The sequence below is a fragment of the Nipponia nippon genome, unplaced genomic scaffold, assembly GCF_047370975.1.
Source record: "Nipponia nippon isolate SJK-2023a ecotype South Korea unplaced genomic scaffold, ASM4737097v1 scaffold_9, whole genome shotgun sequence".
Lineage (NCBI taxonomy): Eukaryota > Metazoa > Chordata > Aves > Pelecaniformes > Threskiornithidae > Nipponia > Nipponia nippon.
In genome coordinates this window covers 26,931,257-26,954,889 of record NW_028262413.1, presented here as the reverse complement: position 1 = coordinate 26,954,889, position 23,633 = coordinate 26,931,257, and the positions used below count along the sequence as shown (strand labels likewise).

Here is a 23,633-nt window from a genome sequence, read left to right as displayed (position 1 = left end):
CATGGAACACAAATCTTCATTCCCATTTCACCCTGGAGTATTTCACAGTGTTGGCATTCTTAAATAAGTATACATTAAGCATGTATCGCTGTAGTGCATACAGAAGAGCCAAATTTTTTTCTGAGATAGACCTGAAATCCCTTCACTTGCTGAAAGCTAAAATGAAATCACAGGCTTCACTTGTTTGTCTGCAGCAGGCTCCACCCTGATTTAAGAGAACAATGAGATGGTATCTTGAATTTAGGGCATCATGATCATAGTCGGACCACATGCAGGAAAAGATCTGGATTGTGAGAACTGTCTCTTCAGCAGTGTGAAGAGAACAAGGGAAACCTCTGCCTCTAACATATCATCTGTCTGTATATTTGCAGCCTCATGAATTGCTTTCATAAAGAAACAGGCAACAATGCTGTTGGCTGTGGCACCTTAATTAAAACGTAGGCCTTAAACTCAGAATTCGCTTCATCTCACGATGTTACCTACGTGCAATTTAGCAATACTGTTGCTTCAGAATTTTTCAGAGCACTGGAGACATTACAGAAACTATTGCAAATGATTGTGCTTCAAGCCTGAAAACGCTGCAAAGAAATCACCACAATTTTCTGTGTGCTTCAGGAAGATTAACTAATGTCAGCTCTCAGTAGCAAAGTCTGGACTTTTGTCCTCTCTTCGTTGTAAACACAACTAATAAGGAAATAAGTTATCATATTACATGGCTCAAATTAGATTTAATCTGATGTTTCAGACTCCAGAGCTGAAGGCTTCAGAATAAGGAATCGTCCTGTTTGAAGCTGTATATAAAACATTAAGCCTCCTTTTCAAAGGACTTCATCACGTATCTCAAGGATCAATATCTGATCTACACAAGAAACTGGTTACAGAAAACTCAAACTATCAAGGCTTTTGTCTGCACTTAAACCCATCACTCTGCCTCTTGTGAACATCACAATGAAGACTGACCAAGTTAAGTTTCAGGTTTTGATTTCCACATGTTTCACTCATTGTTCCATTACAAGCAAAATCTACCTGATCATTTATATCTCACCTGTGGAATTGGCCCTGTCTGAATGGGACATGGATGTGCCAATCGGCCACGGGTTGACCTGGTGATGGAGATAGCTGCGAGTTGGAGAAGCGAGGCTGCCGGAGTGGAAATGATGGTGAGGGTTATCAAGTGAATGGATGGGATGAGCACTAATCACAGCTGTGAATGAATATAAGACAGAAAAATGCTTAACATACAGACAAGCATGCACATGTACTGAAATGCACCATATCCCTCCCTTCTCCCACAGAGCCACTGAACAGCGGAGCCAACCGCTCAGCAGATTTACAATGACACCAAGATGACATGTTTCAATACTGATTTTCCAACCCTGCTCCAGCACTTTAGCTCCCTCCATGCCAAGACACAAAACCCCCAAAAGAGGCAGAACTCTTCATTTTCCTGTGCAGAAAGCACATCTCTCTTGGCTGCATCTTTCAAGTGCTTTCTGTTACACTTGAGAAACATGAAGCTCAGCTCCCTTTAGAACTTCCATGTATTTCAGGCTGCGCTATAAATGTCAGACCTAATACAGGAGGACATATGAGCTCAAATTCCAAAATAACTTCTGGCTGTCATTGAATTTCTTAACATTATAACCAAATGTGGCATCTTTGGTTAATTAAATAATGCAAGACAAAGCAGGACAAGACACCAAAGGCTCTATTCATTCCCTCTGTGCAGCCTTATTAAAGCTCTGCTCCAATACACTCAACCCAAAAGCCTCTTTTTCTTTTTTCCCCTCTTTTTTATCTTGCTGTTTTCTTTTTTCTGTTTGAGACACATGAATTTTATACTTAATGTAAATCATCCTTTGCCCTCACCCTTTTGTGCTAACAGCAAAACAAACTCCCCAGTAGTGACTTCCCAGCTGGGAGGCAAAGCATGCGCAGAATTTAGTTCTTATGACAGACTAAAAAAATACTGAATTGCTTAGAATCATCCAAAAGAGTCTCAACACAGAAAACAGGAGGGAAATGCTACCATTAGCACCATAAAGAAAAAAAAAAAAAAAAAAAAGGTTGTGGTTGGTTATTTTCGTTTGAACCTTTTCTGGAAATTCTCCAGATGTGCTGCCTTTGAAAGTTACTTTCTAGGACTGACATGATGCAGAAACCCATCATTATAATGGTGAGTTCAGTTAAGACTTCTTGCATTGATGCACGCAGTTTGAACTCAAAGACTGACTAAACAAATCTGAACCCTCTGACTTCCCTCATTTCCCGGGAAACAGCCTGTCAGCAGGACATGATATGTGAATTGATCAGTGGAGGCAATATAGAGATTTTCAGCTATTGGTAATAAACAATTTCTCTCTCCCATTGAGTTATGCCAACAAAAAGGTAACGTCTTTATCAGCCTCCTGTAAACAAAGAGTAACTGAACTCTAATCTGGAGTAATCAGTAGGTTCTAGATTTAAGTCCTGCGAGATAGCTGTCAAGGGGATGCGAAAAGTCAGATATTCTCACCAAGAGCTTCAAGCAAGATTAAAATGCCACTTTATCTTGCAGGGAACTGGCAAATGGAGGAATAACCCACAAAAGCTTGGCCATCAGAAATCTGGGCAGAAGCGACAGCCAGAGACACCAGGAGTTCTCTTACGTGTCAGCAAGGTAGGAAGCATAAAGATTTTAAGGCGTAAAATTTTACAGACATAAACATTTTAATTACTCCTATTTGTAGAAAACACTAGTCTACACCTGTGTTTCAGCAAGCATTTCAATCACTATCAAATACAACGCATGTTACTACAAAAGACTGCCTTCACGTTTTTGCAACCACAACAGAAAATCATGCACATACACTACACTTTTCTAGACATTTCTTAAAAGCTTGGAGATGGGGAGAAGAACACAAAATCGTAGCAGCTGTGAAACACTACCCAAACCAGAATATGGTGAGCAAGTGGGGAAAACCTGATCCAGTGAAGAGCCATGTCCCCAGAAAGTTTACCCTGCCACCGAGCCATCCAGCTTAAACTGCTGGGTTTTGCTAATAATTTGCTGGTTTATCAGACCTAAAGCATGTATAGCTTTACAGGTCAAAAATCAGTGTGTTGTACCACCGCTCTTAATGAAGATCACGATGCACAGTTTAATTTCAAGGAAGAGAAAAGTTCAGATGAAGAACTGGATAAAGAGAAATGTGGTGTGTTAAGAAAGAAATAGCCCTTTACTTCCTAATATCCTTCCAGAATCTTGGTTTTCCAGTTGTCAAAGAAGGAACTAACCAGGCATACACCATTCCTGTTGCATTACTGTAAATTATACTAAAATTGAACATACTAAATTAGGATAATTTAGTATTTAAAAGGTAAGTAACTAGATTTGAATACTACAGTGAGGGGAAAAAAAAACACAATAGGAAGGTATCTGCAGGCACAGACTTAAACACACGAAACGGTCCTGGCTTCTGTGTTGCTTGCTGGGAAAGGGCCTCATGTAACAGTGTCAGTTTTCTGTGTAGCTTCTGCAAAAAGGTATCTAAAGACATTACATTAATGTTTCCGCTTACTATAAAATAGAAACCTGCAGTTGGAAGCCCTCAGAGCTTTGGCAGACAGGATAAAAAGCCAAACAAAGTCACAAAAGCAATCTGAAGCCCTAAGGCACCAGAAGACCTTACATTGTCCTTCCTGACATTTAGTGCATCATGCTAACCTGTCACGCCGAGCCAGCTGTGGCTGTGTCTGTTTCCTTCTTTCTGGGCAAGGCAATACCTAATAAAGAGGGGGAAAACAGATAGGCTTTTCAAGCGAATAGAGCGGGACTGGTATCAAAAAGGGATGTCACAGCTGGGTTAGGGCTGCAAGGGAAAATGATATCCACAACTATATCTGCCCGCATTATCACATCAGCTTGAATGCCATCAAAAAGTAGAACTGGAACATACTACCTCCCTAAAATATTTATCACCACTGTATCACTTGTGTCAACTGTACATCTTTTCATCCTATGTAGGACTGATCATGTAAGTCACTGAGTATCTTTCTCACTGAATAACATAGTATGAGGGGTACTTTGCTACGCTGTTTCTGTGGAGCACTCAGCACACTTCAGCACTGGCTCCTATATGAGTTTATCTTATGCTATGTGTATCCAATGCTGCATCCCATTTAGAGAAAAAACACTCAGAAGTGTGCAAAGGAAGACTTACTGCAGTCTGAATTTGTTACGGGGTCACACGGGCCTGAATCAATGGATTCAGACAGGTGCTGGACATTCCAGCACCTGGCATGGGACAGGAAACCATCAGAATCCAATAGCTGCAATGTCCCTTGTTAGACACCCGTATTTGACAGCAGACAAAACTGTTAAGAAACTCATCAGAGTATAGATGATTAGTGTAAAACTGTATCCTCCACTCCTCCCTCATACGTGTAAAACTGGGAGAAAACAAGGAGCATCAGACTATTTATTTTAAAACCAAGAAAAAAAAGATACTACTCTCGTAAAAAGGTTATAAAACAAGGAAGGAGTAGAAAAATTCACAAACTGAGATAATCAGGTCATCAGGACACTTGAAAAAGCACGTAGAGGCCAAGAAAACCAAGTGCTCACTTCAGGTAAATAAAGCAAAAAGTTAGAAAGCTGAAACATAATGGACTGGCCTGAAATCATTCCAATAAAACACAAGAGCTTGTGGTAGCAGTTACTTGGCTACAGGGCTGAATATCAACACAGTGCTCAGGGAAGTCTAAAGCTCAGACCAGATAAGCACTGTGTAATTTCGCCTCACGTTTCTGTGACTGTATGTTAACTTTTGTACTTTTTAGTTGTGTTCTCAAATCAGGGTTTCAGTCTAGTTGTTCAGAGGTTTAGCCAAGTCCCTTTCCATCTGAGAGTCATCATTTGAAAGCTAGATATATTAATTCTTAAAATATTTCATAATAATAATTAAAATACATTTCTACTGCCTCAACAAAATTTCAATTCACCACTTTTGCTCAAATCATCATTAACTGATAGGGAAATACACAGATAAGAAATAACAAACCAGATGTCCTCCTCATTTAAGAGTCTGCTCTGCCAGACTCACAAAACCTCAGCCTCTATCTGTGGTCTATCCACATTCTAATAAATTCGTATAATAGACACTGTTCAGAGCCATTTCTTCTGCTCAGTAAATTAGGGGATCAGCTCATAAATGGGGATGCATTGCACTGAGACATGTGGTGATCCATTGCCCCAGCTCTCTAATTCCCTCCTACTGGATGAGCAGCTGAGTTGTTTCTGAAGCTGCTCCTGAGCCACTACTGCATTTTGCATAAATTCATACGCTGCCTTCATGGTAAGGGATTCAGGATGCCCTCTTTGAACTGCTTCCACTGCAGGTATGACAGAATTACTTAGGAGAAGTAAGTAGGAAGGCCATATGTGAGTGCGTGTGCCTGTGCATAGAGTATCAGCGTGGCTTGTTTGGGTGCTCGCAGTTCAAAGCCAGCTGGTAGGTGGGCTGTTGACTTACGCTGAGGTGGCTGAGAATCAAAAGGCATCATCATCTTGGGCCTCATCCCCCTTCTTCCTGCCAGTGTGGACATGCTATCCTCTGACTCATGCCCTGAAGGAAAAATACTGAAGGTTATTTACCATTGCAGCAAGACTTCTGTGATACCATACTAGATGATTTCAATCCTCCTCTCTCTATTTCTGGGCTGTCCTGTTTGTAAGCAGTTTTGTGACTCAGAATTGATAAAAGCAGCTCTTTTGTCTTTCACTAGAAGGTGGAAAAGAGGACAGACAGGGGCACTGGAGAAACTCTCCAGGCCATAATGCAAACACAAACCTCTGGCAGTGCAGCTCTGGGCAATGAGTGGCAGTAAGAGAGTCACACATCTGGGTAAGACATGCTGGATTAACAAGTTCACCACTCACCGAGTGAAAACTCACCCACACCTCAAGAGCTGAGCAGTAGCTGGTTAAAGCACCAAAACCAGATTGTGTGTTTGACTGCTGAAAAAGATGTCACACATCTCTCAACAGTTTAATATTAAACACTTGTTAAATGACCTTCTGATTACTAATCAGTATTTACCAAGGGAAATTCATAATTTAACTCTTGCACACTCAATTTCCTCGCTAAAACATGTGATCCATCCTTTTCAGTGTCCTATAAACTAGGCACAAAACCAATTCACTACTTAGTAAACAAGAACAAAAAAAGGATAAGGGCAACTGAATAATATGTCAATAAAGTCACTTCACCAGATACAGTAAAATGTATTTGATTTTAGACATCATGGTCAAAGTACTCATTGATAGCTCACCTCTGTAGGAATTCCGCCTCTGATGGATATTGCTGTCCATGGAATTATCAACTGGGGTGATGTCTTGGGAGTTGCGAGGGATTGGGGTATCTGTCATGATTGGATTGGGATCTGGAGATTTATCAATGGGTTTTAGCTCCAGTCTTTCATGATGAATCCAGAGGTCAGGAGGCTTGACATCTTTGGAGTTGCCTTTGTACTTATGGGACCCATTCACTGATTTGCAGGCAGCTCGTTTCCTTGGGAAGGAAAACAAGTGAAATGTTCTTAGATGTAGGCTTCCTTTCACTTGTTGAAAAAGGCAAATTTTCACTGAGATTTCCTTCAGATCTTGTATCCAGCTGAGCAAAAGCTACCCACTGGGCAGGAAGCTTTGAATTTTACATATAAGCACATCTGACATCTCAAAGCATATTCTGCAACTCTGATGCCATGAAATTTGTCTCAAATGCTACCACATGCTGCAGAACTGTGCTCTACAATCAAAACTTGCATTAAAAAAATTAAGTTTCCAGTACTTACGGTTATTAAGAGAATACTCTAAACATGAAGTGTACGTAAATCATGCTGTGCTTGTACTCCAGGGTTTACAACCACCCTCAAACAACAGCTGTACAAGGAGTGTGCAAGGAGCCAATTATCCCAATAGGATGGTTAACTCTAAAGACTAATGACAGGAACGTTCATTTTACCACTGCTCAGGTTAGACACATTTCATTGCTGTGGAATAGCAGCAGCAGCAAACTGATTGTTAGGCAGACAGCTGACCTGATGGAACTTTGGAAAACTCAAATGTAGAGTTCCAGCACTGCCCTCCATACACACTCCTCACTTTGGCAATGATGGAGGAAGGTGTCCCTTCTGGGTAGCAACTTGCTAGAAATGGCTAAGATATGACTAAATAAAATTTTGAAAATATCAGTGAACAGAGCCTCTCACGTAGGTGATCCACAGCCAGACGTGCTGCCAGCACCCTGCTTTGAGCACTGTAGCTGAACGAGTAAAACAGATAAGAAGGTTATTCATTGGTGGTGGGTTGCTGCATGTAAGAGAAGTGGCATTTAGAAACTGGGAAAACAAAGGCAAGATTTCACAGGCTTATTTCTGCTCTTTGAAAATAAAATACGTCTCTTGGGCACAGGCCCATGAATTTTGTCCTCTCCCAAGCACATCCACCAGTTGCTAGGCCATCACACTCATATCCTTACTCTCCTCTCCTGAAGAACTTGCATTTTTGCAGGATGGTTCAGCTTCAGCAAAGCAAGCGAAGATTATCTTCTAAGCCTGGCTTTTAACTGCTTTCTTAAAACTCTGTTTTGCATAACAGTCTTTTCAAACTTAAAAAGAAGCTTTCAGCTCTGTTCAGTTCCTTCAAAGAATGTGCAGAAACAACCTTCAGGAGCCTATAAATGGAAGCATCACTGCTGTAGTCTTAATTCAGATGCTTTAAATGAGGGAAGAATTCAGATACATACCTACATTTTGGATTTTGGAGCATTTTTCTAAGGAGTCTGGCACCAGATTCAGATTCCACTCCAGTAATCTATCTAAAAATTGGATATTATCATGCACAGCTCATAAACCTACTCCACACAGTGAAGTACAGGCTAAGAACAGAAGTGAGAATCTACCTGAGCTGTTGAGCTCTCACAGGTCTAAACAGTTGTATTGGCTCAAGTTTGGAAACAATATTTTAACCAATAATTTCTCCTCAGAGAGGGTCAAGTGCAGGTATACATGAAAGCATTGCCCCACTTTGCCTGGAAACTTGATGGTTTGTATACTCGGAAACACTGATTAGGAAAAACAGAACATCATCACACACATGATAACTTAGTGTATTGATGCGTGTTATCTTCTGAACACAAGAATTCAAACTGCATTACTGATCTCTTGTCAGAACAGAATTTCTACAGCCCACAAGACTTAAAAGTAATAAACTCTAAAGCATCATAAAGAAAAGATCAAATAACAGAATTAAGTGAGAAAGGTAGGACAGGGCAAAGTGCCACCCAGACATCTTACTTTTTTTGGTGAGAAGTTGTACGACGAGTGCAGAAGACAGCAACTATCACCACTATCACAATGGTGATCACTCCAACAGATACTATGATTACAAGGAGCATGTTGCTGTCCAAGGGAGAAGTAGGACTTCCATGGGGACTGTTACTGCCTGTAAGAGTTTGAGATGGGAGAAAGGGGTTAGTTATTATACAGAAAAAATCCCCATCAAAAGCAAGCAGTGCCCATCAAAGACTTCTAGAATCATACAGATTAGCGGAATGAGAAAGATGGTTTGTCTGCTAGGATTTCAAGTGAAGTGCTTGCTTATTTTTTTGTCATTTGCCAGTTGTGTTTCTGTACAATTGTTAACTCTGTAAGATGTTTTATAGATCCATTGCCAACTAACAGTCTATAAAAATTTATGTTCACCCTACTCAAATAGTTATCATAAAAAAATGCAATAGTTCAGACTCTAAGGAGAGTTAACCTGGGACCTTGCTAAAACTATAGCACTACAGGCATCCCCTTGGACCCCATAATCACATGAATCGATATCAGTATTCTACAGTGGTCACTTTCCTCTGAAAGAAACACATTTTATGTAACACTAATGAGTGTTACCTTAGGGCAAGGCTTCCACAATGCACAGTGCTAATAAGGAGAAGGAGTTAAGATTACTTTTTTCCTTCCTAATATGTTGGATTTATTTTACGCTTGTGCACTATAGCAGCCATTTAAAACTAAACTGGGAACAAGATCTGCTCATCAAGACTAAAATGTAAATGCATGTGATGATATTTTTCCCATATACACCACACAGTAGCCAAGAACACTGTGACACAAGTATGATACAATTTCTTGAAGGGGAACAACTATCATCTTAAAGAGGAAAAGTTACTGGAACAGATGTAATCAGTATTTTCAGTAGGATATGGCATCACCTGGTGAAACACCAAAAGACACTGCATTTAAATGGAAAAGCTTTGTAACAACACTTACCACCAAGTGGTGGTTTGTAATCTGGTCCTATGTCCACTGGGCGGCTTCCTTTCCCTGCAGATCCTGAAGCTGAAAAGGTCGTATATGTGGTAATTTTATATACGTACACACACACATAAGCACACACTTTAGCATTTCTAAGGTAGCTCTTTCAGAACTTCTCTGAATGACTGTGAGCATTTTTTTTTCCTCCTTTTCTCTCCCCTACAACATGATTTGGCTTTGAACAACAACTGTGTTTCTCCAAGAAGAGAACCACTTCTTCAAAAGAGCTATTTAATAATTAGTTTCCTGTGTTATTATTTTCCTAACTAACCTTAGGAGCCTCTACTAGTATTCATTTTTAAAAATACAAATAAAAATTATTTGTAGTAATAGGTATATATAGGTATATATTATGGCAGATGGCTTTGCCACACTTGTACAGACAGTTAATCATCTTAAAACAGTAATTATACAGGTTTCTTTTCCTAATACCTAATTACAGTATGGAAGACTGGAAATAAGTGGAAGATCAGAAGCACAGTAAACGTAATATTAAGTCCCTGCCTATCCCTAAAAACTTGCTTTCAACTTCTCCCCATTCTTTTCTGTTTGTTTCACCTTTGCCACAAGTGACAATGAAGTATCACAAAAATATTTTTGGTGAAATCTGGGGAAACAAGTTAATTAGTTTCAAAGCTTTATGTTTATAGGCTGGCAATGGAAGTAAACATCTTTGTACCTCAATTATTACAAACTGAGGCAAATTACACAGCCCCTCCTGAACCTTAGGTACTGCTAGTGGGCTCCTAGGTGCTAAATGTAGGAGCTGACCTACCAACTGAAATGCTGTCCTCTTTTTACTCTAACAAGTACTTCTCCTTGCATTATTCAGGTCTAATTTAGATCACTTGCTGCCACAGCAAGACACATGAAGCCACAAGTTCACCTCTAATGTTAAGACCTCTCCTGAGTTAGCAGAATGCTTCCAGCAGATAAAGATACACAAACCCCCTGGTTCTTTCAATTCTGTGTTTTCATTAAAATGCACTAATGCTAAATTATCATGAATGCTAAAAATACTGTAGTAGGGGAAACATACAGAAAGATGCAAAGAACAACATTCCTCTTGTTACAGGAATCCATCATACCTTGCAGATTTTTACACTGTTATGCACAAAAAGCCAAAACCACAAAAAGCAAAAGTCTGCCAATTCGGCAGCTTCACAATCAGAAGGATTTTCTCAGTTAAAAATCCACTCTAATCAAGAAGTAATAAGTGTTAAAGGATGCGAACAAATGGAAATTGTGAACCTAAAGTCAAAGCCTGTAAATTAGTCACTGTGAAATAAAGACAACTGGTAAAAAAAGCAAAAGATACCAGCAGGAATACTGATTGAGCCCTGAGAAAGAAAAGAAGGAAGAATATTACATGTATACAGTGAGGAGTTAGATGTAGTCTAAAATAATGGAAAAGACGTATTGCAGGACAAATCTATAATGAAAAAGACTTATTGCACCTGCCAGTCTAGAGAGGACACTGCATTCAGTGAAAATGTGTTCTCTTTTGGAAGTACTGGACTAATAATTTTGCAGCAGCAATGAAGTAATTTAACAGAATTTTAAACAGCTTGTATTTAATACGTTTTCATCTGTATGACCAGATAACTTACACTGAAAAGACATGAAAAAAACCCTAGATGGATTCTCTGAATCACTGAAACTGGCGCTGAAGAGAAGTTGGAGCACCAGAGAAGGTGCAAGAGAAGGGGGGAATAGAAATAACTGACAATATTTTAGAAGGACAAACAGACACCCTACGCATTTTTAGTGCAGCAGCTGGAGCCTTAACATAGGCAAGATCATAGAAAAGGTGACAGAGAGGAGATGGTGGCATACTTTATGCCCATCTTCCTGTTTTATTGAAAACAGGTATTTTCAAACATACTAAATGTCAGACTATAAGTTTGGTTGGTAACAGTAACTATGCAGACATACTATATTTAGACTTCCATAAAACATTTTACTGAGTACTGTACAATGCTTTGTTAAAAATAGCATAATAAAAAAGCAATGTGGCACAGATTAACAACTAATTAACTGATAAGAATAAGAATTATAATTGCAGAATCATTATTCACGAGGGATATTTCTAATGAGTTCTGCAAAGACCTGTGCTTGGCCAAGTGTAATTCAATATCCTTAATAACACCGTGAAGAAAATTAAAATAATTGCTGCTGAAGTTAACAGATGACATAAAATAATGGTTTAGATAATAAGATATACAAAGTCACCTGCACAGACCAACAGGGATCATGTGGTACCTATGGGTGTAACACACTGAGTCGCTGCAGTTTATCACGGGCTCTGCGCTCCCTGAGCAATGTATATACTCACATGGCCAACTGCAGATTTTATATACCCCCCCCCCCCCATATGTGTGTGTATATATGGCAAAGTATATAAATCATATTTAGATGATAAAAACACTGGAAGGCAGTGACACGGAGGAAGCAGTGTTCTGGCAAGCAGTCGTATTTCCAAAGGGTGTAGACATCCTTGGGAATAACTACCTGCGCACAATCCTCGTAGAGCGTGGCAGCTCAGGGATGCCTGACACTGGCACCGACTGTGTGGTGTCAGTGTCTACACATTTCCAAAAACGTAAAGGTAACTACAAGATACAAAGTCCAGTTTTCAAAATATGATGAAATTTAGGTACCTAACCAAGACGCTTCTCGGTATCTAATTCCTGAAACCAGGGATCAACAGTTTAGCCTTTAAATTCTGGGGAGCTCATCTCTTAAGCAGTGCAACCTGAAAGATGACCTGACTCTTCTCTGCAATTTATGTGGGCATAAGCCCTGTCACTCATCGCCTCTCTCGGAAGCAGCTAGTCACCACCACAACAGGGAGGAGCATAAGCCTTGCTTCTACATGATATGCTCTGAACAAGCATATGCACATGCTGCATCTTCTGTATGGACACCAGCCTTTTTTCTGGAATCTTACAAAGTTTGCTGTTCAGGTTTTCCATTTCCTTCTATATTAAGGAACAGTTTAAGATAACATTTACTTGAAATTGTTTTTTTGGGTGTTGTTGGTTTTGGTTTGTTTGTTTTTTTGTTTGTTTGTTTGTTTGTTTTTTTAATGCTTGTCGTCCCCATGTTACCCATTAGGTATCTGCAGCCAGACAACGTATTTTAACTTTGTGTTACTTTAGGATAGTTTTCCTAGGATTAGATGCCTTAACCTTGGCTTTTGTACTAGGCCAGCACAACTCCTTGAAGCCTGACAGCAACAGCCACTAACTTCTCCTAATACAAGCTCTGTGCTATAAAAGTGTCTGTAGAAACAATATAGTGTGCTTAATACAGAAGAAAAACATTAAAGGAGAGAAAAAAAAAGACAGAACCACTAAGGCCAGAGAGTCAATCCCATTGTAGTTTTGTTCCTTCCCAGTCTTGAATAACTTGCCTACTATTTCCTGAAAGACACAGCTCTGCAATTCAGTGATAGTGTCACAGAGCAGGCTTTTCTGCTCTTCAGCTCGTGTTCTCCTTTTTCTACATTTAACTTACTGCCATGATTTATAATCTCCGAGTGTTCTTATAGGAATTCTGAAACAAAACTCTCTTGGATTTTATATAGGGTTTTATGATGTATAAATTATATAATGTGATACAAAGTAATCAAATTGTTACTAGAAGAATATGATACCTTAGGATGATAACGACAGATGAGAAGATTTAGTTATCTACTGAAATGAGGTTAGAATAGTGCAGAACAGAAACCAGCAACTTTTACACAAAAGCTTTCAATCTTCCCCTATTCCCTTCCACTTGCAATTGAGCACTAATGATGGCATGGTGAGCATCTGCTTCCCCACAGACAAGCCTGAATCTCAGCTGCCACCTCTGTTACACAAGCCTGCATATGAATTTACTCCATAACTGTCAGCATTATTTGGTACACAGAGGGTAAAAACATATTTAATAAATTACTTCTACGTAACAAGCTGAAAAGCAAGTAAAAAAAAAGCTCATTCTCAACCCCTTTAGGATCTGTTTAATTGTATGTCTAAGCTGCTTGCCAATGTCCTTTTAAACTCATCCCTTTAGACTAATTCCTTCCCTTTTTATTGGGCTTGTAGGTTATTTGGAAGAAAGCAAAAATAGCCCTGGGACATTCACCTTATAATTCAATGTAGTAAACTTGAAGCTACCATTTTTCAAGCTAGCATTTTAAAACCTTAAGGCTTTTAGTAGCTAATGCTGTGCTCTTCAGGAGAGTCTGGAGTCTAAATGAGCTGACAAGCAGAATCTCTCTTGCAAAAAAGCTTTCTAGAGCAGGCATACTTTCCTTTGTTATGAAAATAATTATAGATGTAGAGCTCACAAAACAGCACTTGTGCTAATTAAGTAACTTTGATCTTCCACTTCTATGTACTGAGATCTTGCATCAATGGTCAGAGGCTGGCTGGAGTATCACTTAATCCAAATTCATTTTGACAGAATGATTCAGCTCTGGCACAACCCGCTTGTCCCTTCATGTGACATCTGACTACAGAGATCACTTTATATTCCTAACACCCAAACCACAAATAGGACTTCCAGTTCTTCCACTATTAAAAGCACAATAGGAACTTGCTCATTTACAGTTAGAGCAGCAGATACTTGTTTCATTTAGGAAATGCAACAGCACATGGACAGGAAAAACAAAATGTGTGAAGGATGGAATAAAAGAGAAAGCGTGGCTATTCATTTACCTTGATCATTAGGCATTTTATCTGAGGACTCAGCTAGTGTGACAAGCACAGGGAAGGAAAAAACAAGAGAGATCACAAGGCTTGAAGGAATGAGAGACAGAATTTAAAGTTTCACACAGCATAAACAGACTAGCTAAAGCTCTCATTTCTAACCATCAGTACTCATATGGAAAAAGTACTGTTAAAAAAAATCTACTCATAACTTCTTATTTTTCACCTCTCCTTAGAGTACTTTTTTCCAAGCTATCATACATTTGTATTATTTCACTAGTTACCAAGCAGTTCTTGATTTAAGAGCCTGTTGTGTCACTAGTTCCCATGTATCATCCAAGTCACTAGCGGGCAGCTGTGCTGCTGGCTACCAACTCCAGAGCCTGCCGCTTTATACCATTTCATCGCGCGCAGATGTGACACACAAGACCTAGAATCTTAAAGCAAATGAAAACTGGTTTTCTAAAAAGCACACTTAGGACATGGACCCTCAGCATTAATAACTAGATGACCTAAATGCCCACCAGCAATGTTGAAAACAACAAAATTAATCAAACAGCTAAGCAACATTTGCATATGTACTAACTACATGCAAGAGCAATCCAATAGAAAATTTCATTCTAGTCAAACACCATTGCCTTCCTGTCTTTTCCAGTTTAAATATAAAATTCACGGTACTGGTATCTTATCCTTATAGAGGCTGCATTCAGAAAACAAGGCAGAAGATATTTAGGTATACGCTATAGTTTACCTTTTGGGGTTCTGAACTGAACTGCCTCAGACATAGGCCCCATGCCCTTCGAGTTGCGGGCCTGAATTTTGAAATAATACGGCGTATCAAGGGTCAATTCTTGTATCTGATGCGTCAGTCTGTTTCCCACGACGGGTTCAATAACCCAATCATGTATTTCAGCATTCACATCTGTACTGTAGTAAATGATGTATCCTAGTCAAAGGAAAAAGCAAAAGAACTTTATACATAAAAGAACAGGATAGTCATAGAATCTCACAGAAAATGTTCTATTGACTTTTAGTGAGATTTGCACAGCTAAATGATTATGGGTTTTCTGAAAGTGTATTTTTACTTTTTCAAAGACTAAGAATGCATTCAAATATTAGACAGCCTTCGCATCTTAAATTTTAACCTGCTCAAAAGCATATGTTGAGAGAAAAAAAGCCATTTCAAATAGCAAAATTATTTTTGACCACTGTTCATTGAATATGATGGAATTCCTCATTTCCGTCTCTACCTGTTCATAGACCAAATAATGTAAAATAACATAAAGCTGTTACTATTAGAACATCCTCAAAGTATTAATATTTATGGAAAATAGTTAACCTTACAACAACAAAACATTCTCATGCACAGCTAAAGAACATCTGTTCAGTAGTTTATAATTATTCTATTGTTTTTCAGTTTATTAACAAAGACGACGACAATCTGAAGAGAACGGAAGTTATCTTGCATGCCACAGAAAAAAGGTATGGGAAGTGTTTATGATCTGTTATTAAATATACTGCACATACAAACCAATACGAAGTAAAAGCTTTATAACATTTGTTTTATCAAAAACACAGAGCCCCAGCATAAAATACTTGCACCAATATAGGGCTGGGTCATCGGCTGCTTCATGCACAACTTGCCGCTTCTCTTGTCCCACAGACCACCAGTCTGGGGGTTACAGTAAGGAAGGAGAGATGTTCTTCAGAGTAACTTCCACTTCTTTCAAGTCACTGAAAATATTGCTGATATCCCAAATTCACATAATTCACAGTAACCAGTATGGCATGTAGGGTGATGCTTGAAATGCCAGTTGTACGTCTGGCATGTTTAATTTCTCCCCTTGGTGGCACAGTTAACTACTGGGGAGTAAATTTAACAATTTGCTACTTGTACAGGCCACAAAGCAACAGAAGCTGTGCATGCCCCATCACTGGAAGTGTTCAAGGTCAGGTTGGATGGGGCTTTGAGCAACCTGATCTAGTGAAAAAATGTCCCTGCCTATGGCAGGGGGGTTGGACTAGAAGATCTTTAAAGGCCCCTTCCAACCCAAACCTTTCTGTGATACTATATCTGTAATTTCTCTAAGAAGGAGCAACATATATATATATACACACACACAGAGTTAAAAGCACTATATATAGTATAGTGGCACAAGACCACTGAGTTAACTTATGACTGTACTAATTAGTCAGCAACTATAATGATGCACAAGCATCTGGAATCCAGACTACGAGAGTTCAGTATTTCGCATCCATCCTATCCACATCAAAAGGAGATTAGAGCTGAAAAGACGAGCATTCCACAGACATGCTATCCAGTGCATGCAATTACATCATCACTTAGTTTTTATGGCATTACTTAATGCACAGAATGAACTGAGCTGAGTTAATGAGTAACAATTCCTCTGCTTCTCCCGCTGGCGGTGGCTCTCCCCACCAGAGGGCACTCGGCCCACGCGTCCCTGAAAGCCTTGTTCCCCGGCAAATCGCATCTCATGTTTGGTGGACTCAGACTTACCACAGAATGATTCATTTTATTTTATTTTTTAGCTGTTAACGGCTGCTCATGCAAAAACTAATAAATACTATATGTTTTCATTCCACGTGCATGAATAAATGTAAGGTTCTCCTTCACAGTATGCACATTGCAAGGAGCTTTTTTACCTGGAAAATTGAATGTGTATGACGATTTTGCTAATCACATTGTGCCAGTAAATGCTGATCTCTTTGTACATTGTCTTCCCTTTCTCATGCATGCATCTGATGTAAGATGACAGGCTTATCTTTTTAAGAGCATACATATCCTGGGGATATTTGTGCCTTACATTTCCCACCTGTCTGAATGACCCTCACTGACGGCTAGCAACCAAGTCCTTTTACCTGCAGCTAAGATAAAGGCTCTTGTTTCTCCAGTCAAACCTTCTTTCTCACATAGAGGAAACATATTGTTGATAATAAGGCAGAACTGGCTTTATAGCCAATATAAAAATATACATACACAACATATAAACAGCTATATGCCTGCAGAGACATACAAATGGCTCAGACAGGCGTTCTGGTGCGGAGTAAGCTGCCGTCTGTTAGAGTTGCATCCTTATAGCTCCACTTGTGAGACACACTTGGCGCCCGATGGTACGGAAGAGCAGTGCACTGGTATGTTGCACAACCCCTCCGGTCCTATTTTCTTAGCACTGACACCAGAAAGACAGCGTACCTGTTAGAGCCACGCTGTCTTACCTGCAGCCTTTGTGCTGCATGCATAGTGCTGCTTTGCCTTTTAGGGGTCTTTCTTACAGCTTACTTCAAAGTTTATTGTAATTACTAAAGGTTAAGAGTCTCCAGTATTCTGCCTCTTCAGAGGGATCGAATTAGTCTCCTCTCTAGAACCTGGGCTGCAGTACTGCCTGATCGGATGCCAGCTGGTGACAGGTTACAAAGGCTTGATTCTGCACCATAGTTAATTCTGAGAACAAAAGCAAGATCACACACTGCAAACTATATGCCAATAAAATCTCCTTTAAGCTTAAAGCCTGGGGTAAAAAAAGGAAAATTGAAGTGAATACTATCAAAAAGCCTTTAGAAATGTGAATCTAAACAGAAATTACAGAAAGGAAACAGTAATTACTATTTTCTGTAAAATGATTTATCCTACGTGGAAGTGATGCAGTTACAAAGGCAAATAACAGTTTACTCCTAATGATTATGTCAGGGGACTAATAAACTGACTTTAAGTCTGTTCTGTGCCACAAAAATGACACAAGGATGAGAAAGAGCACTGGGATGGAGTCTTCTAAATAAAATACTGATGGGCCAGAGGCATTATAGATGTATTTCTGGAGGCATGCTATTAGAATAGCACAAGCTGATGAAGGCAAAGGTTATTGAGCTATTTAAACTTTCAATTATATTTCTGGTTAGACTCCAATTTCACACTGCAGTTAGTTTATATCCTAATATATTTTTACTAGGTACAAAAGTAAATAATTAATCTGAGCTACTAAAAAGATTGACAAAGAAGATATAGACCTCTTGGCTTGCTCTAGGCTAAATTAAGTATGGAACATGTTCACATAGTTATGCAGATTATATGCTGTTGTTAACCAGGCATCTTATATCTGCCTTTATTGCTCATGCAAACTGCACCTGTAATTTTGCCATTGGCTTCGGATGGAGGCTGCCAGTTAACAATTATTGTCCGAGGTTTTCCCTCTTTGCTCACCACAGTCACGTCTTTGGGAGGAGAAGTAGGAACTGCAAACAAACAAAAACCAAACTATCAGAAACAGGTCGCCCAATTTCACTAGATATGAACAAGTAACTTCAGCACCTTCACTTTTTGTTTGTTTTACCATTGAAAAAAGGCATGTACAATAATAAAAACTCTGACTGTTCAATCTTCAAATAAACCTACCATCCAGTGTAGTGGTCTTACCGATTTACTCCATTCAACTGGCAAATGCCATCTGGTGTGCAGCATCTCCTTTCCATGAGGAGTTACCTGTTTCTAAAGCACTTCTGTCAACAGATGCTGTGATTCATGGCTGAAGGAGTCCATGTGTCTTCAAAAGCACGGCATCTTTGTACAACTCTGACAGCTGGGGTCAATGACTTCTAACTTGAATTTATTCGGTCATCATAAAAATTACATGAACTTGTGAAATAAATACATTTTATATGCACAGGCATATGAAATATCTCTGTGTTTTCAGGTTTATGGTGGGACCAAGACCTAGTAATGCCGATTGGCCACTTAAATCTGAATCACCAAAGTAAATCCAACCAGAGATTTAGAATCATAATCCAAAATTGCTGATTTACTTTACTGAAGAATTATTTGTAATTTGCAAGGAATTCTGCACCACAGAAGCATTTGAAATCCAGAAATATTTGCTGAACACAATTTTCCAGTCTTTTTCCTTGGGTTGCCAGAGAGCAAGATTGAGAGAAAGAAAGGAAAGAGCACTTCCTTCTCCCATCAGCCTCCTCCTGCCTAAAGTTCAGGAAACGGCACGAGTTGCTCCAGCAGAAGACTGAAATCTGAGACCTTTCTCGCTGTGAACTAAAATATCCAGCTGGGGCTCAGATTAATGGCTTTCAAATGCACAGAGCCAATGTCTCCAAAGGTGCATTAACCAGCCACAGTTTGCAATGCCACATTATGAAAAACATGGGACTTCTAATTAGGTAACTTTTAGCATATCTGCCTTGGATATTTAATACTATAATAGTAATATTTAGTGTTTACACAGTGCTTTCTGCATTTAAAGAGCTTTATGTATATTACCTGTTAGAAATTAATCCATCCATCCTCTGAGATGGCTACCTATATCCCTGTGCAGAATAATAGTTGGAAACCAGGTATAGCAAGAGTTCAAAAGTTACCATAACTGTTATCCCAAATACTGAAAGATGTGCTCAGTAGAAACGTACAGACGTAAAGCACGATTCAAGGCCCTATAGTAAGCCTCAGAAAAAACAAACAAACAAAAAAATCAGCACTAGCCCTCGAGAGATTACTATTTCACAGACCAACACTGAGCCCAATATCCCATGTTTTTCTTCAGCATTAGCTGAGGAGCAAGTCCTATACAACGCTGCTACTCATGAGTATTCAAAAATAGTGAGTCACACACTCAGGAATTTGGCGAGTAATATAAATCACGAGATCTGTTATGAGAAAATACATTTAGCCTTTTTTGTTTTTTCCATTTGCTTCTTAGTTCCCAACCTTTTAGGTCATACTTGCAAATGTTCTTTACAACCACCCTGACTAGAAATTTACTTTCTATTTAAATGAAAAGAAACAAAACCTCCTGTATCTCGTGCTTGCTCCTGAACTTTTTTGAGTTTCAATTCTCTTTTAAGAACTTCATTTGTGCAACTTTTACAGTCCCTGCTCTTAGTGTAGAGTTATGGATGAGCATTTTATGTGTGTCAGCAAAAATACCAAATAAAGTGTTTTGACATGGGATGGGCATAGTAATTGGGATGGGAAAGGAGCCTCAGTCCAGACCTGTGCTGTCAAAAGGGAAGCTGACTCCACATCATGGGATTCAAAAAACGAAAAACTAAAGCAACTGAAGCTCACGAAGGTTTATGGGACTTCAGAGTAAGTTAGGAGCTTTCTGATTTTATCCTGGTTTTGCTTTTTCTTATGCCTTGTTATAGAATATTTGGATGATCTCACCAATTCTTTGCCTGCTTGATTTTTTTGCTGTATTTTAATTTACCGTGAGAACTACAGGGTAATTTGGATGGACTCTCTTTTGTCCTTACAGTTCAAACAGACAGAAACCTAAGCATAATAAGCAGTAAATTTAATTGCACAAAGATCATTTAACACTCAGGATAAAAAGAGCTAATGAGGGACAAGTCCTGGACCTCGCAGTTACTCAGTGGGCCCAAGTTCCTCCCAGTAGCTACAAACCCTTTTCTGTTCTGTGCTTTGACAGTGCATCATTTTGACAGCACTGCAATGGCAATTCCTGCTGAGGAACAAGAATGTAGGTCTGATTTGGATGTCTTAATTTCTACTGGGATTTTTTTTTTTGTTGTTCATTTGCCTCATGCACTTCCTCACTCTGTAATATCATACTATCATAATTATAGCAAATTTTAATTATTATTTGCTAAAGTATTTTCTTTGTATTTGCTGTTAACATGCTATTTCTGAGATGTTTCAAATGTATGCTTCTTTATTCTCTCCTGTCTGTGAACTGTGGTACATTATTCATTATTTCTCTGTAATTTGATGTAAATTCTTTTGCATGCAATCATCCCTTTGAATTTTGAAGTATGTTGTTGTTTTTTAATCAGAATTTCTGACTAAACTATAAAGAAAAGAAGCCCCCAGCAAGTATTCATCAGCATAATCATTTTAAATACATGCTTTCCCTCCTCCAGAATTCTGGCAGACTCGACTTTATTCATCTCGTCAGAAATGTCGGCCCTTCCAGAAAGACACGAAGGAGTACCTAATTCAAAAGTTGTTCCATGTGCTGTCATACTCCAAGTACTTGATCTTCGACCTTTAGTCACCATCACGGAGAATTCATACAAGGTATTTGGTTTTAACCCAGTCACTAAATAGCTCAAAGTGGTTGCATTTGCAGTCTGAAAGAAAAACACAGTGTCAGTAACTTCTAAACTGAAAACCACCAATCAGCAGCTCTCAAACACCCTTGTCTCAGGTAAGTGTTTAAAACATATTAGCATTGCTACATTTTCATAACCACGGTCATTAATTCCGTAACGTTTTTGCTCTCTCATGCAAATTCATTAATCAAGTATTAATGTGCAGTTGTTTTATCCTGAACTAGAAATTCTTTTTGCAATCAGCAAGAGCATTTAATAGCAGTCAATTATAAATTAAAAAAAATAAATGCAATGCAAGGTCCAGAGCACAGTTGTTATGCAGCAGGCTATATCACTGTCTACTTGGGGGCTTTAATTTACAGCATTTCATTAACTGATCTGGCTAGGGAAAACAATGAAGCACAGTTAACAATAACAGTCCTTCTTGAAATCTGTATCTGCCTTCCAAATTCCTGTTAGAATTTTCAGTAAATTTTTAACATACTTTAAAAAAAAAAAAAAAAACAAAAAAACAAACAACAACTGAGAGTACAGGTGCTGAGAGACTTGAAGACAATGAAGCTTTATTAATATGTAGATATTTTCAGAAAAAATGGTTATCTAGTATCACACACTGAAACTACACGTGGTTTATAGCGTAATTTGTAACTCAGCCATTTAGCTAGAATTTTTGACCTTTAGGTTAAAGTATCTGATATTTGTTATACATGACGTGAACATAAACACAAAGTACTTGAGGCCTATGGAATAAAAAATAATATATCTACATATATAAATATATATTCCTTACCTTGACCTACAGTGATCTAAACATAGAATTAAAGAGTTAGTTGTTTCAGTATTTGACAGGGCCATACAACAACTGTATTAATAACTATTGCCTTCAGAAGACAACTGTTTTCAGCTAATTTTTTTTCAAGGAAAAGGCCATCTACGTTCCTTGAAGACTCGATGAATAAGAGTCCAAATTTTGCAAAGAAAACCCCTATTTCTCAAATATCAATGACAGGTTTTTGTTACACCAGGTGAAAGTTCAGAAAACTGAAGCCAAGAGATACATCAATTTGTACAAAAAGTATTTTGCCTGTTCACAGCCGTGAGTTTTGCCATCACAGAGCTGGACAGAGAATAAAGACATCATAAACCTAATAAAAATCAAGTCTTCCATTACCTTTAAACCTTTATTTGATACAAAACTCGGTGTAGTTTCAAAGTAAATGTGATTGTGGCTGAATGGTTCAAATATTTAAAGCACAGGGCAGGACAGTTCTTAGATTAGTTCAGTGACAAAGCCTGATTGAGCACAACCTCCCTAGTACCAACACGAAGCCATGTGTTCAGAAGAGCTTTTCATCAGCTCTCAAAGTGCCAAGCAACATTGTCTCCTGGCTCTTTGCAAGCAGTCAGGGACATCAGGAAACAGCTGATGCTTCAGTAGAAGCTGTAAAGACCTTTGGTCTGGACAATTATGTAATGACAAGTCCAAAGGAGATATCTTTTCCTAGCATCTTGCATTACGAGCTGACTTACCCCTGAAAAGCACACCATTTCTTCCTCTCCAGAATAACTGTGGAAATTCCCAATACCATTTAAGCATTTGATTCTGTTTATAGTACTTTTTAGCTCCTAGCTGCAGTCATATGTGGCAGCTGGAGTCCATTTAAGGTTAAAGTTGTAATTTTCATCTATGGCTTTGAAACTTGGTATCTTTTAGTTTCACTGCACATCATATTGAATGTAAATGACATCTGAAAGGCTAAACTGGAGTGTTAGACTTCTCTGCTTTCTTCATTTTTTAACACCACTTACTGTTTTTAAGATCACAACATATCCCATGGTACGAAACCCTGCTCACCTACTAGAAATAAACTTCAGAAATATTAGCCTGTAAAATGTATTTTCCTTTTATACAGTCCTAAAAGATCTAAGGTAAGATTTAATATTTTAGCTTATGCTTGAGAGCACACTGATAAATCACAGGTATCACAGAATGGTTGGGGTTGGAAGGGACCTCTGGAGATCATCTAGCCCAACCCCCCTGCTAAAGCAGGTTCACCTAGTGCAGGTTCCACAGGATCACATCCAGGCCGATTTTGAATATTTCCAGAGAAGGAGACACTACTACCTCTCTGGGCAGCCTGTCAGAGCTCTGTCACCCTCTAAGTAAAGAAGTTTTTCCTCAAATTCAGACGGAACATCCTGTGTTTCAGTTTGTGCCCGTTGCCCCTTAACCTGTCGCTGGGCACCACTGAAAAGAGTTTGGCCCCATCCTCCTGACACCCACCCTTAAGATATTTGTAAGTGTTGATAAGATCCCCTCTCAGTCTCCTCTTCTCCAGGCTAAACAGACCCAGCTCTCAGCCTTTCCTCATAAGAGAGATGCTCCAGTCCTCTAATCATCCTTGTAGCCCTCACTGGACTCTCTCCAGTAGTTCCTTGTCTTTCTTGAACTAGGGAGCCCAGAACCGGACACTGTAC

At 38.9% G+C, this 23,633-nt stretch overlaps 1 protein-coding gene across 11 annotated transcripts in view; it reads right to left on the bottom strand.

Annotated features, from left to right (window-relative positions):
* Positions 1-23,633, bottom strand: part of NEO1 (neogenin 1) — a 220,275-nt gene that overhangs the window by 6,482 nt on the left and 190,160 nt on the right. For 7 of the 11 annotated variants that reach the window (XM_087744390.1, XM_087744386.1, XM_087744388.1 and 4 more), the window contains exons 18-26: positions 21,035-21,173; positions 18,204-18,311; positions 14,809-15,003; positions 14,067-14,099; positions 9,316-9,384; positions 8,338-8,485; positions 6,313-6,551; positions 5,514-5,606; positions 1,046-1,204 (exon numbers count right to left, since the gene is read on the bottom strand). In XM_087744390.1, coding sequence (XP_087600516.1) covers positions 1,046-1,204; positions 5,514-5,606; positions 6,313-6,551; positions 8,338-8,485; positions 9,316-9,384; positions 14,067-14,099; positions 14,809-15,003; positions 18,204-18,311; positions 21,035-21,173 — 1,183 coding nt within the window. The remainder of the gene's footprint in view (positions 1-1,045; positions 1,205-5,513; positions 5,607-6,312; positions 6,552-8,337; positions 8,486-9,315; positions 9,385-14,066; positions 14,100-14,808; positions 15,004-18,203; positions 18,312-21,034; positions 21,174-23,633) is intronic. The other 4 variants (XM_087744395.1, XM_087744397.1, XM_087744387.1 and 1 more) reach the window with 2 other exon arrangements.